The sequence below is a fragment of the Pituophis catenifer genome, unplaced genomic scaffold, assembly GCF_029215685.1.
Source record: "Pituophis catenifer annectens isolate HBS135680 unplaced genomic scaffold, rPitCat1.0.hap2 SCAF_7, whole genome shotgun sequence".
In the NCBI taxonomy this organism is placed as follows: Eukaryota; Metazoa; Chordata; class Lepidosauria; order Squamata; family Colubridae; genus Pituophis; species Pituophis catenifer.
Window position 1 is genome coordinate 1,948,121 of NW_027256887.1, and position 27,758 is coordinate 1,975,878.

At 41.4% G+C, this 27,758-nt stretch overlaps 1 protein-coding gene across 3 annotated transcripts; it reads right to left on the bottom strand.

Annotated features, from left to right (window-relative positions):
• Positions 1-1,901: 1,901 nt before the first annotated feature.
• On the bottom strand, positions 1,902-21,249 carry PRPF18 (pre-mRNA processing factor 18). Of its 3 annotated transcripts, XM_070947797.1 has the most exons (12): positions 21,115-21,249; positions 19,094-19,171; positions 18,958-18,984; positions 16,524-16,628; positions 14,173-14,286; positions 11,896-12,042; positions 10,019-10,087; positions 9,145-9,285; positions 8,201-8,272; positions 6,052-6,207; positions 5,792-5,909; positions 1,902-1,945 (listed from the first exon to the last, which is right to left on the bottom strand). In XM_070947797.1, the coding sequence occupies exons 1-11, from the start codon at positions 21,178-21,180 to the stop codon at positions 5,829-5,831; spliced, it is 1,056 nt and encodes a 351-aa protein (XP_070803898.1). In that variant the 5' UTR covers positions 21,181-21,249; the 3' UTR covers positions 1,902-1,945; positions 5,792-5,828. The 3 variants fall into 3 exon arrangements, with proteins under 3 accessions (XP_070803898.1, XP_070803897.1, XP_070803899.1); XM_070947796.1 differs by lacking the exon at positions 1,902-1,945 and having other exon boundaries at positions 4,718-5,909; XM_070947798.1 differs by lacking the exons at positions 1,902-1,945; positions 18,958-18,984 and having other exon boundaries at positions 4,719-5,909.
• Positions 21,250-27,758: the final 6,509 nt, after the last annotated feature.

Genomic DNA, 27,758 nt, shown 5'->3' on the forward strand with positions numbered 1-27,758 from the left:
TCCCGCCTTTCTTTTTTTTTGTGTTTGTGCATCAGTTTGGCAATAGCAAAAAAAAAAAATTCAGGAGAGAGTCCAAAGAGCAAAAAATAAAAATAAAAATACCCACCAACTGCTTCCATTCATAAATGGCGAGGAATAATCAGGAAAAATCAAAAGAATTTGAAACTGGCTGGCTCTTGAAGAAAATGGATAATGGAAGGAACAAGGTTGAAATGCAGAGCAGGAACAGAAGAAAAAATAGAGGCACGTTGTTGGATAATGTACTAAGCTAGTCCTCGACTTACAACAGTTTGTTTAGTGACCAAGGTTACAACAGCACTGAAAAAAAAGAGAGAGACTTATGACCATTTTTCCACACTTACGATCCCCATGGTCCCGTAATCGATATTCAGAGGCTTGGCAACCGATTCATATTTATGACGGCCCCGGGGGGGGGGGTCACGTGATCCCTTTCGGCGACCTTCTGACCAGCCAAGTGAGAATGGGGAAGCCAGATTCACTTAACAATCGGGTTACTCGCTTTAAACAACTGCAATAATTCATTTAACGAACGGGGCAGGAAAAGTCGTAAAATGGGGGCAAAAAACTCACTTAGCAACCGGGTTCCGCTTAGCCACGGAAACTTTGGGCTCCACTGCAACCGTCATAATTGTGAGTCAGTCGTCGAGCGTCCGGCTGTCAATCACGTGACCACGGGGAGGGGGAGGCTGCAACGTAAGTGTGGAAAAACGGTCCTAAGTTACTTTTTTTCAGTGACGTCGTAACTTCAGTCACTAAATGAAGGGTTGTAAGTTGAGGACGTCCTGCATTTAGGCAACAACGGAGAGATCAAAAAAAGGCAAGATCGCAGCTGCCCACCCACTCCAGACAGCCATCCCTGGGAAAAAGCAGGCCGTCTAATCCGGAATCGGGGAGTAATTCCAGCATTTCATTATATGTTGATTTGCACCCAGCTGAGCTATCAAAATATTCTCTTTTAAATCTGGTCAATCATTTACTTATTCACTTATCCAAACCAGAAAAATAAGCTTTTGGGTGATGTTTGAACCGCCCTGCTGTGTCATTAGGACATTTCTTTCAGGTTAAAAATAACCGATCACCTGCTCACACGCTCATGTCTTTTATGGTTTATGGCGTTTTCCAATCTCGGCAACTTTTCACCTGGGTGGACTTCAACTCCCAGAATTCCCCAGGCTTGGGGAATTCTGGGAGTTGAAGTCCATGCAGCTGGAAAGTTGCCAAAGTTGAAAAAATGCTGGTTTTAATAGCATCCTTTTGCTTGTCCTCTTTATTAGGGGACAAAAGGAACCAGGGTATCGGAGAGCAAGAATTAGCAAAAAACAAAATTCTCAGCTTCTCCATCAATCTGTAATTTTTCCAGAGGGAGGGAAGGGAATTATCTACTATTTTAAAACATACTTTGAAACAAACCACTTAATGGGTTTTTTTTGTTTTTTTTTTAAAAAGGACCAACTTTTCATTTCAATCAGAACAGCTAGAAATCTTGATTTATTCTTATTATTTTTAATTTGTATGCCAAATGATAAGCCAGAATTGCTGGCAGATGACCAGGGTCAAATGGGAAAGGAATAAACCAGAGTTTCAGGGAGTTTTCGGACGGGCTACAGAATTGCCAAGTTCTTGGGAAGGAACCCAGCAAGCAAATTCACCCCAGTTAGCAAGTTGATGGTATCCGACGTAAACCCATCACTTCAACAATGTTGGCTCACAGCCAAAAATTCATCCATGTCTGGACCACAAGACGCACCTCCTAGATCTAGTCTACAACGTCAAATTTTTGGTGTGTGACTTGAGCAGAAAGACAAAACAAAACAACCCCCCACAACCCTAACCCTGGCAGCCCTAATTTTGCAAATTAATTTTAAAAGAAAAAAGCTCACACTCTTCAGCTCGTTTGCAAATTGGTCCTGGGGTGCGTCGTTTGCTGTGGGAGGGGAGAGAGAAAAACGGGGTGATTTCCAATGTTATTTTTTATTTCTTTCAATCGAGGCACTTGTGAGCCAGTCTGGTAGTAAAGACAGAAGTTAAGTAAAACAGGTTTTACTGTTTAAAACTCGATTCAGTTCTACGGAAAAAAAATAAAAATAAAAAAATAATGTACATAAGAACGTTAAAATTGAGAGATCGGGATATAACACGAAGGGGGAAATTCACGGCTGCTGTATGGCCCCAATTAGCCCCCCCCCACTCTTGAATTCTGCTTTTATATAGAGGAAGAAGAAGAAGAAGAAAAGGGTCCTCCTAGGTCTGAAAATGCTTTTAGTCTGTATGTAAAACCTTCCCTCCCTCCTCCTGCTTTGTATATGCATTCGCACCATGTTAAATGGTGGCCAGGGTTTATTTTTTAAACGATATTATATGCAGTTGGGTGTTGAAAATGTTGGGAAGAGAAGAAGAAAAAGGAAGTTGGTTTTGTTTTTCAACTCAATATTAGTTTTGGATACAGCAGACTCATTCAGGTGCTATCATGACCAATTATACTGCTTAGTTAATTAGATATAAAGAAAGGAACGTGTATATATATATGTGTGTATATATACATATACATATATATATATATATATATATATATACATATATATATATATATATTATATATATGCATATGAGCTCCCTTCTTTATATCTTTTATATAGATATATATAAGATCAACTCTAGTTCCACATTTTTTTAAAAAAGAAAAAAAAAAGAACTCTTCTGAAATCGACTGTAAAGCATGTAAAATGATTTGGACTCCTGTACAGCAGTGATCAAGAAAAACGAGATACGCTGTTAAAGAGTTGCAGAATTTTTTTTTTTAAATCCGCTTTTAATTTATTCTTTTTGTATTAAGAATTTGTATAGTTCTCTTTACATTTTGCAAAAACGGTGTTGTCAACACTTCCTTATTAAAGCATTTTCAAGATGAAAAAAAATATATATATCTGACCCAGCGTGCAGCTTTTTTTCAAAGCCCTTCGACCTACCTTGATCGTCTATTTTAGCCAGTTTTGTCTGAAACGGAAAAACGAGCGGGATTGAACCCCCCCGAGTCCTAGAGCAATGAAAAAACCACTTCCATATTCCTGCCCCTCCCAAAAATGATATGGACATATGCAGGTTTCCAAGAATCGAGCAGGGGGTTAGGGAATTTATTTTATACACTGTTTTTAATTACTGAGTCTTGCACAAGTCATATTGAATTTTTAAGTTTAAGTTTTTGAAACTAAGTTTTCATGTTTCTATGTATGCAGGTTGGAATCTAATTCATGGTTCTTTAAATCTAGGGCCATGTTTTTCAACCTTGCTGGCTGGGGAATTCTGGGAGTTGAAGTCCACACTTCTTCAAGTGGCCCAAGGTTGAAAAACACTGATCTAAGAGGGACCTACACAAGGGATGTGCCATCTTGCCTCCAGAAGCTGTGGGTGACCCAACATCGGAGGTTTGTAAGAAGAGGTTGGACAACCATTTGTCTGAAGTGGTGTAGGGTTTCCTGCCTGAACAGAGGGTTGGACTAGAAGACCTCCAAGGTCCCTTCCCACTCTGTTAATTCTATTCCCGTGATGGTGAACCTATGGCACATGTGCCGGAAGTGGCACGCAGAGCCATCTCTCCGGGCAGAGCCGTCACCCACTGCTCTTCCAAGTTCCAGCGTTGATGACCAGTTGGTTTTCTTGCACACAGGAACCGGAAGATCATCTGGGACACTCTGGGAAGTGTCCTTTGGCTTCCAGCAGTGAGTTTGGGGAAATGCCGTTCCTTTGTTGTACGCGTCCCAGAGAGATCGCTTGCTTAGATATTTCCCTCTCATTGACTTCTACCTTTTTCTAAATAGCAATAGCTCTTAAGCTATTCAATCAATACCGCACTCTTAAGTGGTTCACAGTCGTCATATTGCCCCCCCAAAATCTCATTTTACCGACCTGGGAAGGATGGAAGGCTGAGTCAACCTGGGAAGGCTTGAGCCGGTCAGGATCGAACTGCTGGCAGTGGGCAGAATTAGCCTGCAGTCCTGGATTCTAACCACTGTGCCCCCATGGCCCCATCTCCTTTCCAGATGGTTTCAGAGTGGCCCCACCCAGTCTCCAGCCCTGGCTGGGATGCTTTGGGGGGGCGTTGCATCTAAGAACTAACCAGCTTCAATCCAAGCTCAGACATGGTCAGTGCAGTGCTGCCACCTACTGGTAGCAACAAATATAAACTCTTCTTTGCCATTTCAGGCAGCCTTAAAATTCCCTTTGCAAAAATTATTTCCTGAACACGTGGAGGATGAGCTTACATGACACAAAAATATACAGCAGAAACCAAAATTCCCCCGGTTTTTAGTTTGTTTTTTTTTCCACTCCAGGCAAACCTGAACCGGATCTTCCCAATCTTTAGTCCAACACTTTGACTGCTCCAACTTAATTGCGACGCTTTTAATTTTATATATATATATTTTGTTTGATCGTAAAAAATAAAATACGAAAAAGAAAAACAAAACAGAAAAAAAAACCCACACTTACAGCATGGACAACAAAGAGAAAGAAAAAAGATGGATGTACGAAAAAGGAGAAAATGATCCAAGTATCAAATAAACATTAAACGGAGAGAATCCAATCCGGGTGGATACCGGAAAAAAAAGAAATGGATAAATTCGAACCCTTTACATAGCAGGTCTACAAATAGTTAGAAGCTTTCCCATCCCTGTTGAACAAAAATTCTATATTAAATAAACAAATATTCCAAGTGAGGGGATTTCCAGCTAATAATCAAATTTAACTGCGGCGTTTTAACCTAGTAAAGTTATACCCTTTTGTTTCAACTACTTTCCAAAATATTTGCCCACCAAAATCACCTTTTTTTCAGCCTTCGGTGTCACAGAAATAATTCTCCAGACATAATAGGCAGGAAAGTAACTTTATAAATTAAGAAACGCAGAGCAAATGCAAATTTGTCGGTTCTTGAGAGTCAGGTTATTATAAACTGCCTTTAGATGAGCCAGATCCCTGTTCCCAGAAGGACCTAATAATCAAATTATTATTGTCCGTAATCCGTAATAGCCATTTTAAAAATCCCTTTAAAAAGGATCAGGACTGCTACAATGAACTTTCATGACAATATTTGAGGCTCCTCTTAAGCCGGCATTCCAAGTTTAAGAAACCACATTACAAATTAGCAGGTGATCGAGGAAAATAGAGAAGGAAAAGAGGTTGTGTGTTTTAGAATCTGAACCCAGAATCGGAGCCTGTCCCAACGGGAAAGGATCAAACCTTCAAAAGTGGCTTGTTTTGAACAGACTTGAATTTGCAAGTTAACCTGGAACAACTCCATCCTCCTGCACACTTAACGAATCTTGATTTGTTTCGGCATACTTATCCATAGCTTTGGATTTTAACAAATGAAATTAACCCCTCCTTTTTCTCAAGTCTATTTGTTCCCCTGCATAAGATCATCCTCTGCCACTAACATGGGTTCACGGACATTGTTTCTCTAAATGTGAACCCCCCCACCAGATTTTTTTTTCAAGACGATTTCCTATAAAAACTAAAAATAAAAAAAAGATATATACAAGCTGATAGAAGCTTAAGTTGTTGAGACTGATTGTTTGGGCAGAACATCAGACGGTGCTTGTCAATTCTAGCAACATGAAGATGTGTGGACTTCAACTCCCAGAATTGCATGGCTGGCTGGGGAATTCTGGGAGTTGAAGTCCACACAGGCGCCAAATTTAACCAACATTGACCTCTGCTCTTTCTTCCAAGCTTCAGAAGCAAAGTTCTCCCAAAGGCTGTCCCTCTCCCGTCTTGCCTGGGTCCCCAAGAGCAGAAAGGAGGTTGCGGTGTTGTCACAAGGCGTTGTACTCCACACATTTGGACGGGTCGGTGGAGAAGTGCTTCTGGCAAATGGTCATCAGCCTCTTCAAACCCTGCGGAGATGGGTGCAAAGAAGGAAAGTGGGTCCTTCTCCCAGAGCCCAAGAGATACTGGAGGACTCTAGAGATGTTAGGATTCACGTGACTTGAATTGCAGTGTCTCTGAAGGACACGTCCATAATTTTGTTCCTCTTACCTGGATGTATTTCCTCTGAGTCTCGTCGTTCAAAACGTGGGCCACGTGCTTGGAGAAGATCTTCTCACGACCGGTACGGGCATGGATGCCAACCATGGTGACGCCAATGGGCCAGGGCGCATTCCCAATAGCCATCTGGAGATAGGCATCGTTGGCCTGCAGAAACAACCCAGTTAGTATCATGTAAGGCAGGGCAGACACTGGAGGTTGGACAATCATTGGTCTGAAAAGGTATATAGGGGGCTGGACTAGAAGACCTCCAAGGTCCCTTCCAACTCTTGTTATTCTGTTAAGCAGCAGCAATCCCGAAGTTCTACTCTTCAGAAACAGGTGGGCAATCCTAATCTCTAAAGAACTTTCTGCCCCCTGTTCTAAACTTACATTTTCTAAGTAAGCAAACAATATATTTATATAAACAATATAAATATTTATATAAACAATATAAATATTTATATTGTTTAAATGAATATTTATATTGTTTAATATAATTAATCAGTGGAACGACTTGTATTCAGGTCTTTTCCTGTGTAAGATTGAGAGTATCTTGGCGCCAAGATACTCTCAATCTTACACGGGAAAAGACCCGAATACACCAAAACTTGCATACCTCTACCCATGAAAATCTACGAAAACACACACACACACACATACACACACGTATGTATGTATGTATGTATATGTATATGTATGTGTGTATATATATATATATATATATATATGTATGTGTGTGTGTGTATATATATATATGTAGGTCTTTGGTTATTCGGGTTTTCTCCCGCATAAAATTAGAAGTGTCTTGGTGACGTTTCGACGAAGTCTCATTCGTCATCTTCAGGCTGGTGTTTTCGGCTTCGTGCTTCTAGGAGCAATTGCTCCTAGAAGAACTCCTTGCTCCTAGAAGCACGAAGCTGAAAACACCAGCCTGAAGATGACGAATGAGACTTCGTCGAAACGTCGCCAAGACACTTCCAATTTTACGTGGGAGAAAACCCGAATAACCAAAGACCTACATACAAATACCCGTGAAAACCTCAGAAACACATATTGTGTGTGTGTGTGTGTGTGTGTTTCCTCTAGCCAGGTTTTTCCTACGTAAACCAATATTTTTCTGCAGCCCTAGTTCAGTGAAATCACAATCCATTAGTTTCTAGGCTTTTTTTCTTCAGGCAGCCAGCAAGCATTTATAGATATATATATATATATAAATTTATATTGTTTAAATATTTACATTGTTTAATATAATTAATTAGTGCCTAAATTCTGAACCTTTCTGCCCCTTATTCTAAACTTACATTTTTTAAGTATTTAAGTATTAAAGTATTAACAATATTTACATTGTTTAATTTATATTGTTTAATATAATCAACGAGTGGAATGGCTTTGTGGCTGCTCTACAATTGGAGATATTTTTAAAAAGAGATTAGACAACCATTTGTCTAACCATGCTTTGAAAAGTAAAAAAAAAAAAAAAAGTTGGCCACGCCCACCGTCACATTAACCCCACCCCCCACCAAGCCACGCCTACCGGTGTGGTAGTAACCGGTAGTAACAAATTTTACATTTCACCCCTATTCTAGTATTCTATTAATATAAATAATATTGCTCTGAAAAGCACACTGTTTAGACCAGGGTGGATTTGATTTAAATCAAGTTGATTTAAATCACAATTTAAATCATGATTTAAATCACTAGTAAAAAGGCTTGATTTAAATCAACTCGATTTAAATCATAATTTTTAAAGAGCAACTGTCATCTCTGCTACTCCTTTGACCCACTGTTGACTCACCGATAGTCCCAGTGTTGCAGAATATACAGCCTCCTGCTACAGAACTAAGCTCCATTTCATGCTGAATAAACTAAATTGTTTATGTATCTTAAATAGAAAACTATCTTACAATAGATTTTTATTCCAAAAGTTTTTTATTAAAATAAATTCGATAAAAATTAAAAAAAAATCCAATTTAAATCAAAAAAATCCAATTTAAATAAAAAAAATCCAATTTAAATAAAAAAAATCTGATTTTTTTGATTTTTTAAAAAAAATCATTGATTTTTATCCACCCTGGTTTAGACTTTCAACATCTTAATCCAAAGAAGCTCCGGAGTTCAAATGTCATGAGATTTTTTTTTTAAAAAAATCGGGCAGTACCTTCACGTATTCCCTTTGCAACATGAACTTGATAATATCTGTGATGGATTCCTTGATGTCTGCAGGCAGAGTCTAAAAAGGAAGGAAGCACAAACCCCGAGTGAGGCAAAGCAACATACAGCATTATGGGAGGGTGGAAATTCATTATGGAAATTCAAATTTTTTTGAATTTCTGATCGCCAGGGCCACGCTTTCCGAAGGAGGGGGGAAAAAACGGAATTAGAGGCATGGCAATCACAGCTATTATTTTAAGCAGGTAAGAAGAAGAATTAGCTCTTACATTTGCAAAAAAACACTCCCGATAAAAAGTAGTCCTCGACTTAGTTTGCTTAGTGACCGTTCGAAGTTACAACGGCACTGAAAAAAGTGACTTAGGACCATTTTTCACACTTATGACCGTTGCAGCCTCCCCGTGATCAAAACTCAGACCAGTTTGGCAACTGACTCATATTTATGACGGGGCCGCAGTGTCCCAAGGTCACATGATCCCCTTTTGCGACCATCTATCGAGCAGTCAATAGGAAGCCAAATTCACGTTACTGACTGAAGAACCGAAGGGATTCATTTAACCACGATGGAACGAATGGTTAGAAAAAGGGGGCGAAACTCCCTTAACGACTGTCTCGCTTAGCAACTGAAATTTCGGGCTCCGTTATAAGTTGTAAATCAAAGATTACCAGCAAAACGGAATTAAGGCCTACAGAGAAAATGCAGCTCGATTTTCGAGGTGCCCTGGGGTCAATTTGACACAAAACACTCCAGGAACAATTTTATTTCACCATCCAGTACCTTGTACACCAAGTACAAGTACAAGTACCTTGTACGTACTTGTACGTTTGACTGATGGCTCTACTTTTTACAAAGGAAAAATAATAATAATAACAGTCGATATTATGCAAGAATGCCAGAAAAGAGGGGGGGGGGAATAATCTGCCAGGCGTTACCCTTTTGCGGAGTTTTCTGAAGAGAGGTCTCAGGTACGACTCCGTCTGCTTCTGGGTCGCGCTGTTCAATTTTCCCTGGACGCCCCGTTTCAAATAATCTTCTCGCGCGTTCAGATCCTTTGCCCAAACTCCGAGAAGAAACTGGAAGACAGGCAAAACCTGGTTAAGTTACCTTTCAACATAAACCTTTGTACGTTTAATCCGCAAGCCAATCGGAGCTCCCTTCCCCAAGTGCGGGGCTCGTGAGGTGTGGATTTCAACTCCCATAATCCTCAGCCACGTACACACTAACTCGGGAGCCCTGGAAGTCAAAGACTCTGAAAGGCACCCAAGACTGGGGGCGGAAGATTAGCTAGGGCAGCACATTAAAACCCACATAATTTTGGAAAATGCCTGGATCTGTTCTGGCCTGTGAGTCTTTAACCAAGCCAGTTAATAAAATTCTTCATATCAGCAGAGGCTATGAAATGGCAATTTGAGGTCCAAAAATAAATCCCAGGAAAAATGTTTGTATACCACAGTTACTGTAAAGATCCATCAAAAACCATTTGCCAGCAGTTATAAAAAGTGGTATTATAAAGAAATATAGTCCAGGGAATGGGGAAGGATTTCCAGAGTAGAAATAACCCATTTTCTGTCATCTCTCAACACAGAGAAGTCTGAAGTTCGATAGAAAATAGTTTTTTAAAGTAGCCCATGATTCTATTCCTTGGCTTAAATTCCTACCAGCAATTTCTGAATATTCATCCCAATTGAAATATCTAGCAACGTCAAGTTCTTAACCCTAAAAATCATACAGGTATAAAAATCAAGATTCTCACAGCTGATCAGCCAGTTTCCAGTTTTTAAAGGATGGCCTTGTTTGGCTTTTTACCTTCAGGAATTTAGTGATGATATCCATATCTTTATGGTCGTCACCTTGACCTAAGGATTCTCCCAAGGCCTGAGACAGAGAGAGAGAGAGAGAAAAAAAAAAACAAATTCAACAACAGACCTTAATACAAATGTACAAAACTCAAGAACATTATATTTTAGGGATGAGAGTCAATGCAAGCAAGAATGTTCTTGGTCTGGAGAAGACACTCTTCAGTTTTTCTATTACTTAAAAAAGTTGGAGCCTTTTTTCCAACGTTTATACAGTACAGCTTGAGTGCAACAAAGACGATTAGGGGACTGAAGGCTAAAACATATGAAAGAGAGTTGCAGGAATTGGGTATGTCTAGTTTAATGAAAAGAAGGACTAGGGCAGGGGGTGAAATCCAGCAGGTTCTAACAGGTTCTGGAGAACCGGTAGCGTTCGGTAGTAGTTCGGAGAACCGGCAAATGCCACCTCTGGCTGGCCCCAGAGTGGGGAGGGAATGGGGATTTTGCAGTATCCTTCCCCTGGAGTGGGGAAGGAATGGAGATTTTGCACTGCCACGCCCACCAAGCCACGCCCACAGAACCGGCAGTAAAAAAAATTGGATTTCCCCACTGGACTAGGGGTGACATGATAGCAGTGTTTAAGTATTTGAGGGGCTGCCCCAAAGAAGAGGGAGTCAAGCTTTTCTCCAAAGCACCGGAAGGCAGGAGAAGAAGCAACGGGTGGAAACTAATCAAGGAGAGAAGCAACCTGGAATTAAGAAGGAATTTCCTGATAATTAACCCAGGGAACAGCTTCTCTCCACGACCTCCATCGCTGGGGGTTTTCAAAAGAGACTGGACAGCCATTTGTCCAGATTGGTATAGGGCAGTGATGGCTAACCTTTTTGCCATCGCGTGCCAGGAAGGGGGGGGGGCGGGGGAGGTTCACGTGCGCGTGTGCCCACACCCATAATTCTATGCGTCCTGTCCCGCGCATGTACACGTGACCCCCGCTCCCCCTCCCCGCTCCTGGCACGCAATGGCCCAGTAGGCCCGTTTTTCTTTCTCACCTGGCTCCAGATCCTCTCTATGCATCTGGGGAGGGCGAAAACAGCCTTCCCTAACGGAGGCCCAAAATGGCCCATTTTCCAACTTTCGGTTGGACGGGAAGTGACATTTTTTGCTGTCTCCAGCCTCCAGAGACTACTAGATGCATAGGAGATGCCCTCCCCCAGATGCATAGAGAGGATCTGGAGCCAGGTGAGAAAGAAAAAGACCTCCAAGGTCCCTTCCAATCCTATCACTCTATGTTCTCTTCTCCAAAGCATCTGAAAGCAGGACAAGAAGTAACAGGTGAGAAAAATCAATGAAGAGACATCCAACGTTGAACTAAGGAGACATTTCCTGACAGGGAGAGCAATTGATCAAGGGAACGGCTTGCTTTCAGAAGTTGTGGGTGCTCCATCACTGGACGTTTTCAAGAAGAAGTAGGACAACCATTTGTCTGGAATGATACTATAGGATTTTCTGCTCAAGGACTAAAAGACCTCCAAGATCCCTTCCAACTCTTGTTATTCTGTATTCTATTTCACGAACCTGAGAATAAATCTCTTTCCAGAACAATTTCCTTCTACAGGTAACAAAACGTTCCCAGAAGTGAACCACAAATAAAGCTGTGGGACAATTTCTGTATCCTAAAACCTGCCAAAAGTTCAAGACTCTGTTGACATGAAAGGCTGCATTCAGTTCTTGACTTGCTTTGCGAATGAAGAGATAACTGGAGGAGAGCGTAGTTAGTCCTCTGGACTGAATCCCAACCAAACAAGGCACACCTTGTCAATGCAGCAGGAACAGGAATTCCCACAGTGCGTCGTTTGTGTTGTCCCCAGCCAAAATGTCATTCCATACCTCTAGTTCTTCAATGGTCGTGTTCTCCTCGTGGACTTTGAGGTCATTCTGCGCGTCATCCTCTCCTTGTTCCTGCCCCCCTACAATCTCGTTCAGGTATTGCTGGTCGATTTTATCCAAAGCTGCCTTCAGGTCGTTCCTCAGTCCCTACGAGAGGGGAAACCGTTGAAGAAACGCGTCAAATTAACGAAAACATCTAATGAAGTCCAGACTAGGTCACCAAGCTGGTGGATCTTTAGTTGTGTACAGGTGGTCCTTGACTTACAACAGTTCATTTAATGACCGTTCGAAGTTATTACGGCATTGAAAAAAGGGACTTAATGCCCATTTTTCACAGTTACGACCGTTGCAGCATCCCCATAGTCACATGATCAAAATTCAGAGGCTTGGCAACTGGCATGGACTTATGACTGTTGCAGGGTCCCAGGGTCACGCAATCCCCTTTTGCGACCTTCTGACCAGCAAAGTCTGTTAGGAAATGGTTATTGCCTAATTGGTTGGCCAGGAAATATATATGCCAACATTGTATGTTTGTATTATGTGAACGTATTATGTAGCTTTAAGAATTGTACTGAGTCATTCTGCATCCTGATTGGCTGAGCTCTGTAGACAATGTATTTAAGGAGAACTAAATTATGGTAACTTTTTTTGATCTCTCTATGGTCAACTGTTTGATCATGATTATTTACTTACTGCTTTCTGATATTTATTGAACTGTTTTTATATTGTTCCTGATTGTTCCTTGTATTTTTCTACAAACTGGTAAGAAGATTTTATATCCCTGGATTGATCTTATATTGCACTTTATATGGCTAAGACTTGGATTGTTAAAGGACTATGATTTTGCTTTTCCCTAAAAGTAAAATACTATAAAACCCAGTTTGTCTGTATGTTATTCACAATTACTCTCAAACCGTTTCCGTGCGTAAAACTCTAACGGTACTCTGCTTTATAAGCCACAACTTCGGGTGTCACTCAACAATATCCTTAACATTCAACGGGATTCACTTAACAAACTGGGATACTAACTCATCAACCGCAGTGATTCGCTTAACAGCAGTGGCAAGAAAGGTCGTAAAATGGGACCAAACTCACTGAACAAATGTCTGACTGAACAACAGAAATTTCAGGCTCAGTTGTGGTCATAAGTCGAGGATTGCCTGAACTTCTAAGGAACTCAAGACAAGTTGTCAGCTTCAGTAGAAATCCTGGAGCTACCCAAGATGAATCGCATCTGTTGGCAGGATGGCATAAAATACGCAATATACAGGATCTGGGACACCACAATCTGCACAACTGCAGTGTTCCTGTATTTCTAAATTCCATCACAAAAAAACAGATGGTCACACAAACTGGCCCCAAGTTTTCATGCACTAGTACGCCTAAACATTTGTTGTGTCAAACCATAAGGCACAATTTACCATATTTTTCAGAGTATAAGACGCACCTACTTTTTTTGGTGAGGAAAAGAAGAAAAAGAAATCTCTCTCTGCCTCTGAGCCATTTTGCCTCCTTGCAGCAAACAGCAAACAGCCTGCTTTACTTTCAGTTTCGTTTTCAGCATAGCTTGATTAGCACAAGGGGGGAAAAAAATCTGCTCCAGCAATTTACCTCTTTGCAGCAAGCAGCAGAGCCCTGCGCAAAACAGCTGAGAGCAAATCAGCTGAGAGTCGGGAGGCTGATCCAATCCGCTTGTCCTAATTAGGCTGTGCTGAAGCTGAAAGGAGCTGTTTTTTTCTTGCTGTTTGCTTGTAAGGAGGTAACTGCTGCGAGGCAGAGGCCAAAGGGTGGGGGCCAGTGGGTGGGCAGGGTTACATTTCGTGTATAAGATGCACCTAAATTTTCACCCCCTTTTAGGGGGGAAAAAGGTGCGTCTTATACTCCGAAAAATACGGTAAACATTCATTCTCTTTTTTAAGATTTCCACTTAAATTGTAAAGCCAATACACAGAGCGAGGGATGAAAAGCAGCACTGAATATCATCTCAAATAATTTTCATTTTCATCTCAAATAATCAACATACTCATTCCAAATAAACCAATCCAAATTGGATCTCTGTTCATTCGGATCTTAAGACTTTCTACCCACCAATTCGTAAGCAGAGAAAAGGCGTTCTGTGTTTTACCAGGGAAGCAAAACTATATTATAATTAAAGTATTGTTTTGATAATATGCTGACAGATCCTTTCAAGCAATGGAGAAAAGAAACAAATGGCTGCTTATAGGGCTCCTGTATAAATCATTTCAGCATTTAATCTCCCTTCATGAACAGGCTTACCTTGTTCACTTCCGGGGCCAGAATTTCTATTTTCCTCAATCGCTGAAAGGCATCGTAATCTGTTTCCCCAAACAGTCTGATGGGCTCCCCTCTTTCTCTCAGTCTCCGAATGACCTGAAAACAGTCAGCAAAAGGCTCCGATTTATCAACTGGAAAACACCCATCTGTAAGTTTCTGGAAGGAAAGGGGCTCCATCCAGGTGAATGCTCTATATTGAGCAACATCAAAGGCCTTCAAGAAACGTCACAATTCAGGGATTTAACTCAGGAGACGTTTCAGCTCAAACATAGATAGGTGGATGGATGGGTGGGTGGGTGGGATGGATGGATAGATAGATACATAGATAGATAGATAAGATAGTTGGATGATAGACAGACAGACAAGGTAGGTAGGTAGGTAGGGATAGATAGATAGATATAGGATATAGACAGACAGATATAGATGGAGAGAGAGAGATATTAGATAAACGATATGATAGATTAGATAGATAGATAGATAGATAGATAGATAGATAGATAGATAGATGATAGATAGATAGATAGATAGATAGATAGATAGATAGATAGATAGATAGATATAGATAGGTAGATAGATAGATAGATAGATAGATAGATAGATAGATAGGTGGATAGATAGATAGATAGATAGATAGAATGATAGATAGATGATAGAGATGGATGGATGGATGGATAGAGATAGAGATGGAGATAGATAGATAGATAAATAGATAAGATAGTTGGATGATAGACAGACAGACAAGGTAGGTAGGTAGGTAGGTATAGATATAGGATATAGACAGACAGATATAGATGGAGAGAGAGATATTAGATAAACGATATGATAGATAGATAGATAGATAGATAGATAGATAGATAGATAGATAGATAGATAGATAGATAAATAGGGATGGATGGATGGATGGATGGATGGATAGATAGATAGATAGATAGATAGATAGATAGATAGATAGATAGATAGATAGACATATAGATAGATAGATAAATAGGGATGGATGGATGGATGGATGGATGGATGGATGGATGGATAGATAGATAGATAGATAGATAGATAGATAGATAGATAGATAGATAGATAGATATAGAGATAAGATAGTTGGATGATAGACAGACAGACAAGGTAGGTAGGTAGGTAGGTATAGATATAGGATATAGACAGACAGATATAGATGGAGAGAGAGATATTAGATAAACGATATGATAGATAGATAGATAGATAGATAGATAGATAGATAGATAGATAGATAGATAGATAGGGATGGATGGATGGATGGATGGATGGATGGATGGATGGATGGATAGATAGATAGATAGATAGATAGATAGATAGATAGATAGATAGACAGATAGATAGATAAATAGGGATGGATGGATGGATGGATGGATGGATGGATGGATGGATAGATAGATAGATAGATAGATAGATAGATAGATAGATAAGATAGTTGGATGATAGACAGACAGACAAGGTAGGTAGGTAGGTAGGTATAGATATAGGATATAGACAGACAGATATAGATGGAGAGAGAGATATTAGATAAACGATATGATAGATAGATAGATAGATAGATAGATAGATAGATAGATAGATAGATAGATAGATAAATAGGGAGGGATGGATGGATGGATGGATGGATGGATGGATGGATAGATTAGATAGATAGATAGATAGATAGATAGATAGATAGATAGATAGATAGATAGATATAGAGATAAGATAGTTGGATGATAGACAGACAGACAAGGTAGATAGGTAGGTAGGTATAGATAGATAGATATAGGATATAGACAGACAGATATAGATGGAGAGAGAGATATTAGATAAACGATATGATAGATAGATAGATAGATAGATAGATAGATAGATAGATAGATAAATAGAGATGGATGGATGGATGGACAACAGAATAGACAGATGAGATGATGAAGATAGGCAGGTAGGTATTAGATAGGTAGATGAGAGATGAGAGAGAGTGATATTAGATATGAGAGAGAGAGAGAGACAGAGGGAGGGAGGGAGGGAGAGAGAAATGGCCGCAAGCTTAATGTGGAATTTCCAACATCACCTCTGGGCCACCCAGGCAATCTTAATAAGCTGAAATTGGGGGCGATTCCAGCCTCCTGCTTCACCTCCCTCCTGATCTAGGAGGCGTTGTCCCAATGCGTCCACTGGACCACAAGATCGGCAACTTGTGGCGCTCTCAAAACTCTCCATCCCCTTTGAGAGCAGAAGGATGGGCAGGACCAGAGCCTCAAGCGTGACGAGTGGCACGTACCAACTACGATGTGATGGTAGCTAAAAATCTTGAGGACGTACAAATCGTTTGGCTGTACCTCTTGCCTGGAAAGAGTCATGGGCAGCTTCTCCTCTGCCAGCTCCAGCTCCAGCACCGGATTTGAAGAGCCTGGATTTTCATCCTTTTCGGCCTCATCGCTGACCTAAATAGTGTCGAGGAGCACAATATAATCCACAGCTTTCAATCGGAACACGCAACACGGTTCCCCCGCATCTAAACTATCTATAGCCGGGCAGAGAAGCACAATTTCCTCTAGAACGCCCAATAAAATTATTTAGTTAGCACTTCCGTTGTTTTTAGGGTTGGACCGTTGTTCCAGGCTAACTGGGCCAGGTACTGCAACTGGCACAAACCCCACCCAGTTAGAAGGCAACACAACTTCACAAAGAATGTAGACTATCAAACAAAACTAAAAGTAAATCTTTTTGGAGAGGGAACCAGTTATGACTGGAGAGCTGATGCTTTCACCGTTAAGTAACCAGGGAGTTTTTTTAAAAAAATGTACATGATTTACATGTACATGATTTACATTTACGTTAGAGTTCACCCCGTCACATAATTCAGGAAGCACTCTCAATTCTTGCTTGGAGGCAAACAGGGGTGAAATCCAGCAGGTTCTGACAGGTTCTGGAGAACCGGTAGCGGAAATTTTGAGCAGTTCAGAGAACTGGCAAATACCACCTCTGGCTGGCCCCAGAGTGGGGTGGGAAGGGAGATTTTGCAATATCCTTCCCTCAGGAGTGGGGAGGGAATGGGGATTTTGCAGTATTCTTCTCCTGGAGTGGGGTGAGAATGGAGATTTTGCAGTATCCTTCCCCTGCCACGCCTACCAAGCCATGCCCACCAAGCCACACCACGCCCACCAAGCCATGCCCACAGAACCGGTAGTAAACGAAATTTGAATTTCACCACTGAGGCAAACTCTTGCTTGCACAAACAAAGCTGGCTAGTCCAAAAATAATAACAATCTACAGTTTAATTAAAGGAAGAAGAGAATGAAAGAACACAAGCAGAGGAAGGGAAAGAAAGACTGCCTCACCATTGAGTCCATTTCTGTTGCTTTTTCAAGAATTAAAGTACAGGTAGTCCTCGACTTACAACCACAACTGAGCCCAAAATTGCTGCCAGTAAGCGAGACCTTTGTCAAATGAGTTTTAACCCCCATTTTAGATCTTTCTTGCCACCATTGTTAAGTGAATCACACTTTGTTGTTAAATTAGTAACACGGTTGTTAAGTGAATCTGGCTTCCCCCTTGACTTGGCTTGTCGGAAGGTCGCAAAAAAGGAGATCGTGTGACCCCAGGACACTACAACCGTCGTAAATATGAGTCAGTTGCCCCAAGCATCTGAATTTTGATCACATGACCATGAGGCAGCAACCGTCGTAAGAGTGAAAAACAGTCATAAGTCATTTTTCTCAGTGCTGTTGCAACTTCAAATGGTCACTAAATGAACTGTTGTAAGTCGAGGACTACCTGTATGCCCCCGAGGCAGAAATACCTCTGGGTGCAAATAATACGACAACGACCCTTCCCAACTCAAAACCATTGGAGAAAATATTGAGTGCGTGTTTATATGTTAGGCTAACGCAAAGCTGGTGCTGCAACAACCATCAGTCCCATTCTACCAAGTGAATCCAAGACCATTTTAAAAAACTTCCAAAAGGCAAATGAGATCTTCAGGATATGTAACGACGTCATATGTTGCGCTAGTATGTCGCAAATATAACATGTCCATCCTTGGAAGAGGGAGGCGGCTATGAAAACAGTGGATTTAAGCCCAAGATGGAAAGCAAAGTTGCAAAATCCTTCCATCAGCTGGAGCTAACTACAAGCAATGGGTGCTTGCAAAAACACAACATGTGTGATTTCACTCCTTCCTGTTTTTGTAAGCCATTCAAGACATTTATAAGCTAAGGCAGTGTAAGCGAAGCAAAAGCATTTATGATGGTATAACATTATCAGGTCTTTCTGCACTGGGCAACAAAGGTGTGTACAGGTGAGGAACTCTGCGTCATTCAGGTGAGCTGCAACATCTCAAAAACAAAAAATGGTTCTTTAGAACATTTTTCTCAGGAAATTTGATTTTGTCCCCGCTGCTGACAATCTGGGCTAACCTGTTTTCCCCCAAACTGAACTCCAAGGACTAAACCGACTAAAGATACTTAGATGTATCTTTCAAGGCATGAAAATACCGATCGATAGGAGATTCGCTTGCTGGGTTCTGGAGGGTTTGACAGGCAAAATAAATCAAGCAATTCAACAGCTTCCGATCTTGGCTCAAGAGGATTAAATCAGGTCCACCCTGCATGCCTGGTGGGCACAACGTAAAGAAAATAAGAGCAGCTCCATTCTCAAGCAGCCTCATGCCCTGGACACAGGAAGCCAAAGTAAAAAAATAAAAAACTCAAAATAGCTGAATATTCATGCATGGCTCTTCCTGCGTTGCAAACTTAGCTCGGGAATTCGTACCTCTCTCGGTGGCGTCTCACTTACTGGCTAAAGTGCAGAAGTGACAGAATGAGAGAAATAACTGGGATTAATATATTTTAATACAGGACCAAAGAGAATCTAGACGGCGTGACTGACTTGAATTGCAAGCCAATACCTTGTATCCGCATCTTTTGAAATATGCCTCTTCCTCCTTCTTTGCTAACTCACTGCGCTTGAAATATTTCTTATTTCCCTGAAAGAGAGAAATGACATCATGTTAAGAGAACTCTTGCATTTTTTTTCCTTCCGTTTTGTTTTAACAATGCATGTTTAAAAACATGGAGTGATCAATTGTTTTTAAATTTTGTGAGTTTATATGTGTTTTAATATGGCTGTACACCGCCCTGAGTCCTTTGGGAGAAGGGCGGTATAGAAGTTTAATCAAATCAAATCAAATCAAATCAATAACCCCTCCCCCTACACAATACATATAAAGTGAGCTGTAACATTTTAGATGTTCATATTCCATTCTTCTCCCAAAATATATTTGAATAACAGATACTCTATTAGGTGTGACTGAATGTACAAAAAGTATATATGGAATATGCATGATGTTATATTGTAATATACACGAAAGAAAAAGTGTTAGAAAAGTATGTACCAGACAAGTCACACCAAGTCTAATGTTTTTAAATTGTATATTTAATAAAATTTAAAAAAAGAAAGAAAAAAAAACAGATACTCTATTAGGAACCTTTTTTTTTTAATGAAGTAATTTTACAGGTGTTGCAGTATAAAATGTGGTGAAGACTAGATTACAATCTGCTTCTGGCAGAATCACGTGAGGGTGTTTTAAACAGGGATGACAATTTTTCAAACAATACCCTGTGAGATCCTCGGAGCTCTCTGAGCTTGGTTCTTTTCTCACAGACATTTCATGACCCAGCTAGGTAACATCATCAGTGCGAGAAAGAAGAGTGGGGGGGAGGTGCTCTTATTAGTATGGTAATGAAACGTCTGCAGGAAAACCACCAAGATCAGAGAGCAACAAGGACCCCACAGATCAACCCTGAGCTATAAATATCCAATTCCCCCACTCCAAATTTCTGACCCATACCCAATAACCCCTTACCAAAACAGGCTGGATTTACCAATAAAGGAGAATATTTGTAGCTCAGGGTTGAAATGAGGGGTCATTGATGCTCTCTGAGCTGGGTGGATTCCTTGTAGACGTTTCAAGACCCAACTAGGTAACATCATCAGTGCTAGAAGGGAAGAGAGTTTGCTCAGAGATTTGAAGTGTGGGGTCCTTGGTGCTCTCTGAGCTTGGTGGTTTTCTTGCAGACGTTTCATTACCCAACTATAACACCATCAGGGCTGCAAAGGAGGAGGGCTGTGGAGAGGAAGAAGAGGAGGACTGTGGGGTCCGTGGTCCTCTCTGAGCTTGGTGGGTTCTTGCAGACGTTTCATGATCCAATCAGGCTGGATTTGGGCATCCTGCTAGGCTACAACCAGATGGGTTAATTTGTGGATTCGTCCGCTCTTTGAATGAGTTTCTGATTTATTTATTTTTTCAGATAAAACGATGCTGGGCCTTCGTTGGTTAGCTGGCCTAGAGACTTTGGTCTCTGAAGGTAGATTTTTTTTAACATTCGTTATTTTACCGCGTTTTCTTAATCAGGGCAAAATATTAATCTACTTTGTATATATTAGTATTATTTGCTGCCCAATATGGGAGGCTCTAAGGGTAACAAAATAATTAGCATTCTCTGCTATGCCATACGTTAAATGAAACCCCTAAATATTGGTTTAATTTCCTCTGTGGGGAAAACTGAATTCCAGCCTCTTCCTTCCAGGGTTTCCCCCGCCTTCAAAAAAAAAAACAGCCCTGCAAGGCAGGCCAGGCTGGGAAAGGGAAGCAGGGAGGAGGAACAAGCCCCACTTTGATAGCAACCCTGGCTTTTAATTAATCCGAATTTCCTCCTCCAAAGGGCCTCCTAAGGCGATCTCCAGGAACAACAACCCTGCAAGGTAGGACAGGCTCCATGCACCCCCAAAAAGCCAGGAAGGCTTTTATAAAAACCCAGTTTTTCCCCTTTTAATTGGCATCTCTTGCTCTAAATAAGCCGAATTTCCTCCTCCGGGAAGGCGGCCTCCCCATAACAACAACCCTGCGAGGTAGGCCCTTCCCCTCACCGCCAGCAGCTCCTTCTCCTCCACCAGCTTCCGCTTCCGCTCGACCTCCGCCTTGAGAAGGTCCATCTCGTCTTCCCCGCGGGGGAATAATAAACAAAACAAAAAAAAAGCAGGCCGAGGCCGCTTCCGGGTTTGACCGGAAGCCCCGTCGCCAAATAATCACATCATTTCCGCACAGGATCGCTGGAACGCGCCGTTCGGGGACATAGAGCTAAAAATTATAGAGGAGGCCGCCGCGTTCCGCAAGGAGTGACTTCCGGGTTCCTTTTTTCCCCGCACTCTTTCTATGCCGGAGAGGAAGAAACATGGGAGCAGTTGCGATCCTACGAATGAATTAAGAGATGCGCGCTCCGCCTTTGGATCGCAACTGGCTATTAGGGGCAGGGGAAAGTGGGAAATATCAATCAACCAGGATAAAGCAGAAGGGGACCTTGGAGGTCTTCTAGTCCAACCCCTTGCTCAAGCAGAAGACCCCACACAGGTTGTCCTCAACTTACAACCATTCATTGAGTAACTGTTCGAAGTTACAACGGCACTGAAAAAAGGGAGTTATGACCGTTTTTCCACCCTTACGACCGTTGAGGCATCCCTGTTATTCGGATGCTTGGCCACTGACTCGTATTTATGGCGGTCGCCGTGTCGCTGAGTCACGTGATTTCCTTTTCGGACTTTCTGACAAGCAAAGTGAATGGAGAAGCTGGATTCACTTAACAACCGGGTGACTCGCTGAACAACTCCAGAGATTCACTTAACGACTGTGACACAGAAAGGTTGCAAAATGGGCCAAAACTCACTCAGCAGCTAGATGCAGACCAAACCTCCAAGTGGCCTCAACCACCCTCTAAAAGGATGCAAATGACCAGCTGTCTGCAAGGAATAGCAATCCTTCCGTTCCCCACCATCCAATCAGAGCTGAAGAAGCTTCTTGGATGAGAAATGAAACGTCTTCAAAGAAAAACCAGAAAGTCTTGGAAAAAAGCACCTTTGGGTTCACTTAACCACTGTCTCACATAGCAACAGAAATTTTGGGCTGTTTGTAATCATACGTCGAGGACTACCAGCAACGGTGAAATCCACTTACCTTCACTACCGGTTTGGGAATGGGAGCACACGTGTGTGCGTGCTCACTACGCTCGCTCGCGTGTCTTCTGCGCATGTGCAGAGGGTCAAAAACAGGACGTAATGATGTCCCGGCGAGTGGGCGGAGCCTTCTGCCACTGGCGCTACCGGTTTGAGCGAGCCGGATAGATCCAGCCGGATTTCACCGCTGACTACTGGTATTCTCCTTGGGTTGCAAAGGACTTGAGCATGCTTTGTGTCACATTCAAATATTATCACAATCTCAGTTTTGCTGCCCTGTTGTGTTTCCTTAGAGAAATGCAACAATGCAGATGCAAGGCTTGATTGCGCTCTCACAAATGCAGTTGAGCACAATACAAGGCGGGTTGCATAAATATTGCACATTTCTCAATTTGTTTTTAAAAGCCCCAAAAATCATTGTCCCACATCTGGAAACAGGCAAAAAATCTCCAACACCATCCACCCCCCCACCCTTAAGATCTTAACATAACTCACGGGACAGCCCAGGTCAGTAAATAAATCCTGCATTTATTTATTTTCAAATGTGCTTATCTCCCGCAAATCAATCCCAAATCAGGTTTTAATCTTGGTAGTACAGTGGTCTAAAGCACCCTGTTATTAAGACCAGCTGCCTGCAATTACTGCAGGTTCGAATCTCGCCAGGCTCAAGGTTGACTCAGCCTTCCATCCTTTCTAAGGTAGGTAAATTGAGGACCCAGTTTGTGGGGGCAATAAGCTGACTTTGTATAAATATACAAAAGGATGAAGGCTATTGCTTAGTGCATTGTAAGCCGCCCTGAGTCTCCAGAGAAGGGCGGCATATAAATCAAATTAAAATAAAATAAAATAAATAAATAATCAAGTTGCTTTGTCCTATTGCAAGAATTTGGATGACCCCTAGGTGGCAGCAGGGAGTTCGTATTTTCTATGTCTCTCTGCTGCCCTCTGGTGGACCCCTGAATTTCTGCAGTCTTAATTTTTGCTGTCTTCATAGTCAAATCCATGCAAGTTTTGGATATTTGGAACAAAAAAAATCACTCCACAGTTTGTTTGCAAAAATAATCAGAAGGGAATTAAGATGAGATGCCTCTTTCTTATATATTTTATACACTTTCTTCCTCTTCCTGTGATTGAGAGAGATGGACTGGCTGGCCCGAAACTACCCAGTTGGCCTTCATGCCTAAGCATCACTGCATGGATCTCTCTGCTCCTGGCCTTGAACACCACACCATCCTGGATCTCACTTGCCTGCCTTTACTGCGCATAAATACTTCGATTGCAGAATAAACTTTGCACATGTCCAGAGTTCCATCCCACCACATTCAATTACAGTTCAATTCCCACCAATCCATGAGCTTCATCACTGGAGGCTTTCAAGAAGAGATTGGATTGCCATTGGTCAGAAATGGTGTAGGGTCTCCTGCTTGGGCTGGAGGGGGCTACAAGATCTCTTCCAATTCTGTTAATCTGTTAAAGTATTTGATCTGCAGTGCCAGTTTTAATGAGGCATGTTTTCTACCTTGTCAAATCTGGGAATTTATTTTATTTTATTTATTTATTTTATATTGGATTTCTATACCGCCCTTCTCCCTGAGGACTCAGGGCGGTGTACAGCCAGATTAAAAAACATACAGAACAAATATTAAAAACAATTAAAAGATATATAAATTTGGCCCAATTAAAACTCATTTACCAATTAAAAACGTTTAAAACATTTAAAAACAGTTAAAAATTTCATCTTAAGCCAGCCCGGCTTGTTTAAATAAATGGGTTTTAAGGGCGCGACGGAAGGCACTGAGGTCTTGGATTCTCCTTATCTCTGGGGGGAGCTGATTCCAGAGGGTAGGTGCCCCCACAGAGAAGGCTCTCCCCCTGGGGGTCACCAGCCTACATTGTCTGGCTGATGGCACCCCGAGGAGGCCCTCTCTGTGGGAGCGCACAGGTCGATGGGAGGTCATTGGTAGCAGCAGGCGGTCTCGAAGATAGCTTCGAGATAGACAATGAAGTCCATTGTCTTAAAATTGCCAAGGTGGAGGAATACAAAGTTAGGATGTGTGTGCACAGTTGTATTAAGATTATTGGCATCTTATTTTTTGTCTTTTCTTTTATGTACACCGAGAGCGTATGCATCAAGACAAATTCCTTGTGTGTCCAATCACACTTGGCCAATAAAGAATTCTGTCCTATTGTTATTTTAGCAATTGCATCTATTTTAATCTGGACAGTGTGCATAAATGATGGTAAATTGGCCAATCTTATAAATTATAAATATATATATATTTTTAAATGTTCCTTTTTCTTGCTGTAGCCATTAGATTTAAATAGGGTCAGCAATTAAACCTTGTAAAAAAAATGAGACTTCCTTTTGCAAAAAGCAGATGGTCATTTTAAAAAGTTCTTCTTTCCTTCAAAGGCTTTTATAAATTTTATGAACCCAAAATAGGATATGGTTGCTATGTTCATTTAAGGAACTGCATTTAAAGCACTGCAGAAAATATAGGTTTTCAAAAAAGCAAAAGCAAAAAAGCAGTCAGTCACTTTAAAACGTTTTCCTTTTATTTGCTTCCAAAGTAGCTCATGCTTTGCTTGATATATTCATTTCAGGGACTGTATTTACCGCAAAAACCTTAAAAAAAAAAACAAAAACCTTAGGCGATGACCAAGATTTACCCATAAGGAATATAGTACAGACACAAAGGTCTGTTAATGGCTAATTTTAAGGTTAGAAAGATGTGGGTTTCTTAGGGCTAATAATGTGTTATCTGGTACTGAAGGATGTTTTTGTTGTTTCTTTTTTAATTTGTTTATTTTGGTAATACAAACTATGGAAAAACATGATAAATAGCAAGATCGATGAAAGATAGATGACAGATAGATAGATAGATAGATAGATAGATAGATAGATAGATAGATAGACAGACAGATCAATTGATCCTTGGTGTTTTCTGAGCTTGGTGGTTTTCGTGCAGACGTTTCATAACCCAAAGTAAGTAACATCATCAGTGATAGTCTAGCACTGATGATGTTATCTAGTTGGGTCATGAAACGTCTGCACGAAAACCACCAAGCTCAGAAAACACCAAGGACCTCCTCCTCCTCCTCCCTTCTAGCACTGATGATGTTCCCTAGTTGGGTCATGAAACGTCTACAAGGAAACCACCAAGCTCAGAGAGCGCCAAGGACTCCCACATTTCAACCCTGAGCTACAAACTGGCGGTTCGAATCCCTAGTACAGGTCTCCTGCGTGAGCAGGGGTTGGACTAGATGACCTCCAAGGTCCCTTCCAACTCTGCTATTGTTAAACTGTTAAATATTCTCCTTTATTAGATATAGAGGTACAGAGATGATAGATAGATAGATAGATAGATAGATAGATAGATAGATAGATAGGATGACAGAAAGAAAGAAAGAAGGGAGGGAGGGAGGAAGGAAGGAAGGAAGGAAAGAAAGAAAGAAAGAAAGAAAGAAAGAAAGAAAGAAAGAAAGAAAGAATGAATTAAAATGAAAGATGATTTTTTTTTCTTTTGCAAGGTTCATTTTTCTCCCCGTGGAAGAAGGAAGTGGGCCATCTGCTTCTGTGCTTCAGAGGCATGTTGCTTTGCTCATTTATTTTATTTATTTATTTTATTTAATTTGATTTAGAGACTCAGGGCGGCTTACAATGCGTTAAGCAATAGCCTTCATCCTTTTGTATATTTATACAAAGTCAGCTTATTGCCCCCACAAACTGGGTCCTCATTTCACCTACCTTAGAAAGGATGGAAGGCTGAGTCAACCTTGAGCCTTGGAGAGATTCGAACCTGCAGTAATTGCAGGCAGCTGGTCTTAATAACAGGGTGCTTTAGACCACTGTACTACCAAGGCTCCTAATGTCTAGGTATAAAAAGTTACTCAATCTTATTCTCCTTACTCCCCTAGGAAGGCCAATTCTCATGATAAACGAAGGCTGAGCTATTTTAGAAGGGGTGATGATGGAGCAATAAAATTATGACCTGGAAAGTGTTACTAAACTTGCAGCACCCACACAATGAAAACAGGGGGGAAAAATACATTGAAGTTATAGGGTAAGAATATAACATCTGGCTGCTGCTGCAGAGAATTATTCAACTTCCTGTAGGTCATTACTAATTTAGTTGACTTTGATGTATTATTGCCTTTGATCTTTCGAATCTGATTGTGTTGAAGGCAATTATACTCCTTACCCAATTTAATCTAATGCTCTAATGTGTACATTTTTTATTTTATGGTCCTGTTTTCCACGAAAATACTGTCTTTGAAAATGTAATCTTTCCTTGCCATTGGTTCCTGCTGGATTTAAAACAATGTACAACTGTGCTTCGAGCTAGATGAAAAATTTTAATACACTTGTCATCTGAATAACTTCATTATTTATCAAGTTTCTGGCATGCACCCTTTCATTCTGGATTCGTAAAATGCCTTTGTAGAAAGCAAATTCTTTAGCAAGTCATGAAATGACAAGCTAGACGTTATCTCCTTTTATCTTTCAAACTGTGGAGTCATTCCTTTTTATTTTTCAAATGTGGAAAATAGGCAATTATTCCAGGTTTTTCAGAGAAATGTTGATTGGAGAAGGGATTTAAAAACTGGGCTACATTTATCTGTTAAGTCAACTGACTCAAACGTTTACAGTGTAACTGATGACACACAGATCAAGGCATTAGTTTTGATTAATATAAGATACATTGTCTCCTTCAATTTCCTTTCTCCCCTGTTTTGTGTGTATCGCTTTTATGTTGTTTATTTCTTTAACAAGAAAGAAATAAACAACATACAAACAATTCTCTCTCTCTCTCTCTCAAAATGAGACAGAAAAGGACAGGAAATTTCCAAGGCCTTTCAGAAAATGTGACTTTAATATTCTGGACCCGATTTCGATTTTCTCTCCCTTCTGTGTATCCTAAGGAGTCAAGGTCAGACGGAGAAGTGAATTTCAACCTGCTGAAAAAACACCTTTCGCATCCCAACAGGAGTCCAAAATAAAGGAAAGAAAGGCCCGCCCTCTTTGGGCTTATGGCTCAGACACGTGTAAAAAGGGGCGGGGCTTCGACCACGTGGGCACGGACCCCTCCTTGGTTTCGTTGCACCCCTTTCCCAATGGAGCCTCCGTCCCACCCCCATTCCGCTGCATCCAAGCCCCTTTCTCAAGAGAGCCCCCCCTCCCCAGTCTCCAAAATAAGTCTTCCCCGAGGTTTCCCGCGTGGGCCGTCGTGCAAGGACTGTTTCAGGCGGAAGCTCCCGTCCTTTGGACTCTTTACACGTGTACACAATTTATTTTAAAAAAAGGGGGGGAGAAAACCCCCACGGCAACATAGAGCCTTCGAATCCCAAGTGGCTCGGGGAGCACTGGAGAGCTTTTCCAAAGCCCAGTGGGAAGGCTCTGGGGCGCCGGGAAAGAGCTGCTTGGCAGAAGGGGGCCCGTTTTCCGGCGCGTGGACCCCCCCCTCCCGCTAGTGCACCCCCAAAGTCCCTTCTCGGGGCTCCCGAGTGGACCGCGCCACACTCTCCTCCCCATCCAGCCAGCAACGCGCTCGGGCGCTCGGGCT